This window comes from Myotis lucifugus, unplaced genomic scaffold, assembly GCF_000147115.1.
Source record: "Myotis lucifugus unplaced genomic scaffold, Myoluc2.0 scaffold_2, whole genome shotgun sequence".
Taxonomy (NCBI): Eukaryota; Metazoa; Chordata; class Mammalia; order Chiroptera; family Vespertilionidae; genus Myotis; species Myotis lucifugus.
In genome coordinates this window covers 30,822,205-30,824,112 of record NW_005871050.1, presented here as the reverse complement: position 1 = coordinate 30,824,112, position 1,908 = coordinate 30,822,205, and the positions used below count along the sequence as shown (strand labels likewise).

Genomic DNA, 1,908 nt, shown 5'->3' with positions numbered 1-1,908 from the left:
AAAAAAAACCCCCCTTTTTCGGAAAAAAAGGTTTCATTTCCCTTTATCTTTACAAGAAACTCGACATATTGCATGAAAGTGTCAATGTCCTTGACTGTTGCAGAGATGAATCAGGCCTGTGCTACAATAGCAGGATCCGCTACTTAGAAAAATCTGAAGTCACTAAAAGAAAAGAGATCTCCTGCCCAGACATGGATGACTTTAAAAAATCTGATCAGGAGCCTGATGTTGTATGGTATAAGGTAACTCAGCATGGTGTTAAATGCATTTTTTACCTTAAGTCAATAACTGGTTTATGGATCGGAAAAGGGAGAGATTTTATTTATATTTTTGGTATTAGATATTTTACTGAGAATTCAGCAGATCCATAATTAAATAATACAGAGCTATAAATTTTATATAACTCTGGTTTTCATGCACTTCCATCAGCAGTTGTCAGAAACAATCCCACCTTCTGCAACTGCTAAGCAATAAGTAAAATCTCCCTTCACTCCAATTAATGAGAGCAAATGGGAAGAGTTAAGATTTAAGAAAATATTTGAATGACGTATAAATATGATTTACTGTTAGGGACAAAGCCCATAATTACTAGTAATAGTACTTACAAAAAATAGCAACTGTTATCATGATCTGCATTGTGAGAGCCACTGCAGTTAATGCAGAGGAGAAAAATGGGCCCAGTATAGGTTATTGAACACAAGAAATAACATGTTTAACTAGAAATAAAATTGAACAGAAGAGAGTTACATGAAGTATTTATTGAGGTGTGGCATGGGTAAGGAGCTGTGTCACTGGAACCTGGCAAGAGTGGTGTGGGCCTGTCCAGAGCTGTAGCCTTAGTGGCACATATGGACTGTGGCAGAGATAGGGATGTTGAGAAGGATAAATACTCTAACCCCTCTTAACGCCTGCCTTCCAGTTTCTTGCTAGTACTTCCCCCTCTCCTCAATGTGAACTCAAACAGAAATCAGAGGGCAAAACCAGGAGTTAGAATAAATAGTTTTCAGCTTCCCTGGTGATAAAGTAGGGCAGACAAGGGCAGAGATTAGATTTAGGGGAAGAAGTAGAGAAATAACCTTACAATATTTAAGCTATGATAGTTTGACTGCTAGCCAGAGGCCCTGCAGTCCTATAATAGGACTGAGCAAACTCTACAAGCTCTTGGCCACAGTGGTTGAAACATGGTAGAGTTTTTAATATGATGACCAAGGAGGTTTTCTACATAGGTGTTGTGCACATTGTTGAAACAAAATATACATAAAATGTGTAATAGGTTGTTTCTATAGGATCTGACAGACCCTTAGTTCTCAGGGAAGCCTAAATCCTAACTCCTACAGCTGCCAGTGGTTTTACATTTGGAAGCCTTTCCATTTGACACCCGGAGAACTCAATAATAGATACCAAGAACATGTCCTGAACTAGAACTTCAAGCTTCTATGAGAATTGTCCTCCCCCTTTTTTATTTTTTAAGGAAGATAAGATTCTCACAGGTAAAAGGAGCATGGATATTATGTTAAGTGAAATAAGCCAATCTGAGAGAGACACATATAAAATGACCTCACTTATTCTTGGAATCTAATGAGCAAAATGAAATCACCAACAAAATAAGACCCAAAGCAGGGAAGCATGGAACAGATGGACATACCTCAATGTGGGGTTTGGGTGAACAAGAAGAGATAAACCAAAGGACTTATATACTTACTAGAGGCCCAGTGCACAAAAATTTGTGCACTCTGGGGGGGGGGAGTCCCTCAGCCCGGCCTGTGCCCTCTCGCAGTCTGGGACCCCTTGAGGGATGACCACCTGCTGGCTTAGGCCCAGTCCCTGGGGGACTGGGCCTAATGTGGGAGGTCAGACATCCCTCTGGCAGCCCGGGAGCCTTTGGGGATGTCCACTTGCCAGTAGGGA

At 40.7% G+C, this 1,908-nt stretch overlaps 1 protein-coding gene across 1 annotated transcript in view; it reads left to right on the top strand.

Annotated features, from left to right (window-relative positions):
* The window catches only part of IL1RAPL2 (interleukin 1 receptor accessory protein like 2), a 610,196-nt gene that overhangs the window by 21,100 nt on the left and 587,188 nt on the right, over window positions 1-1,908 (top strand). The window contains 2 exon segments of the mRNA XM_023757470.1: window positions 57-103; window positions 106-242. Coding sequence (XP_023613238.1) covers window positions 57-103; window positions 106-242 — 184 coding nt within the window.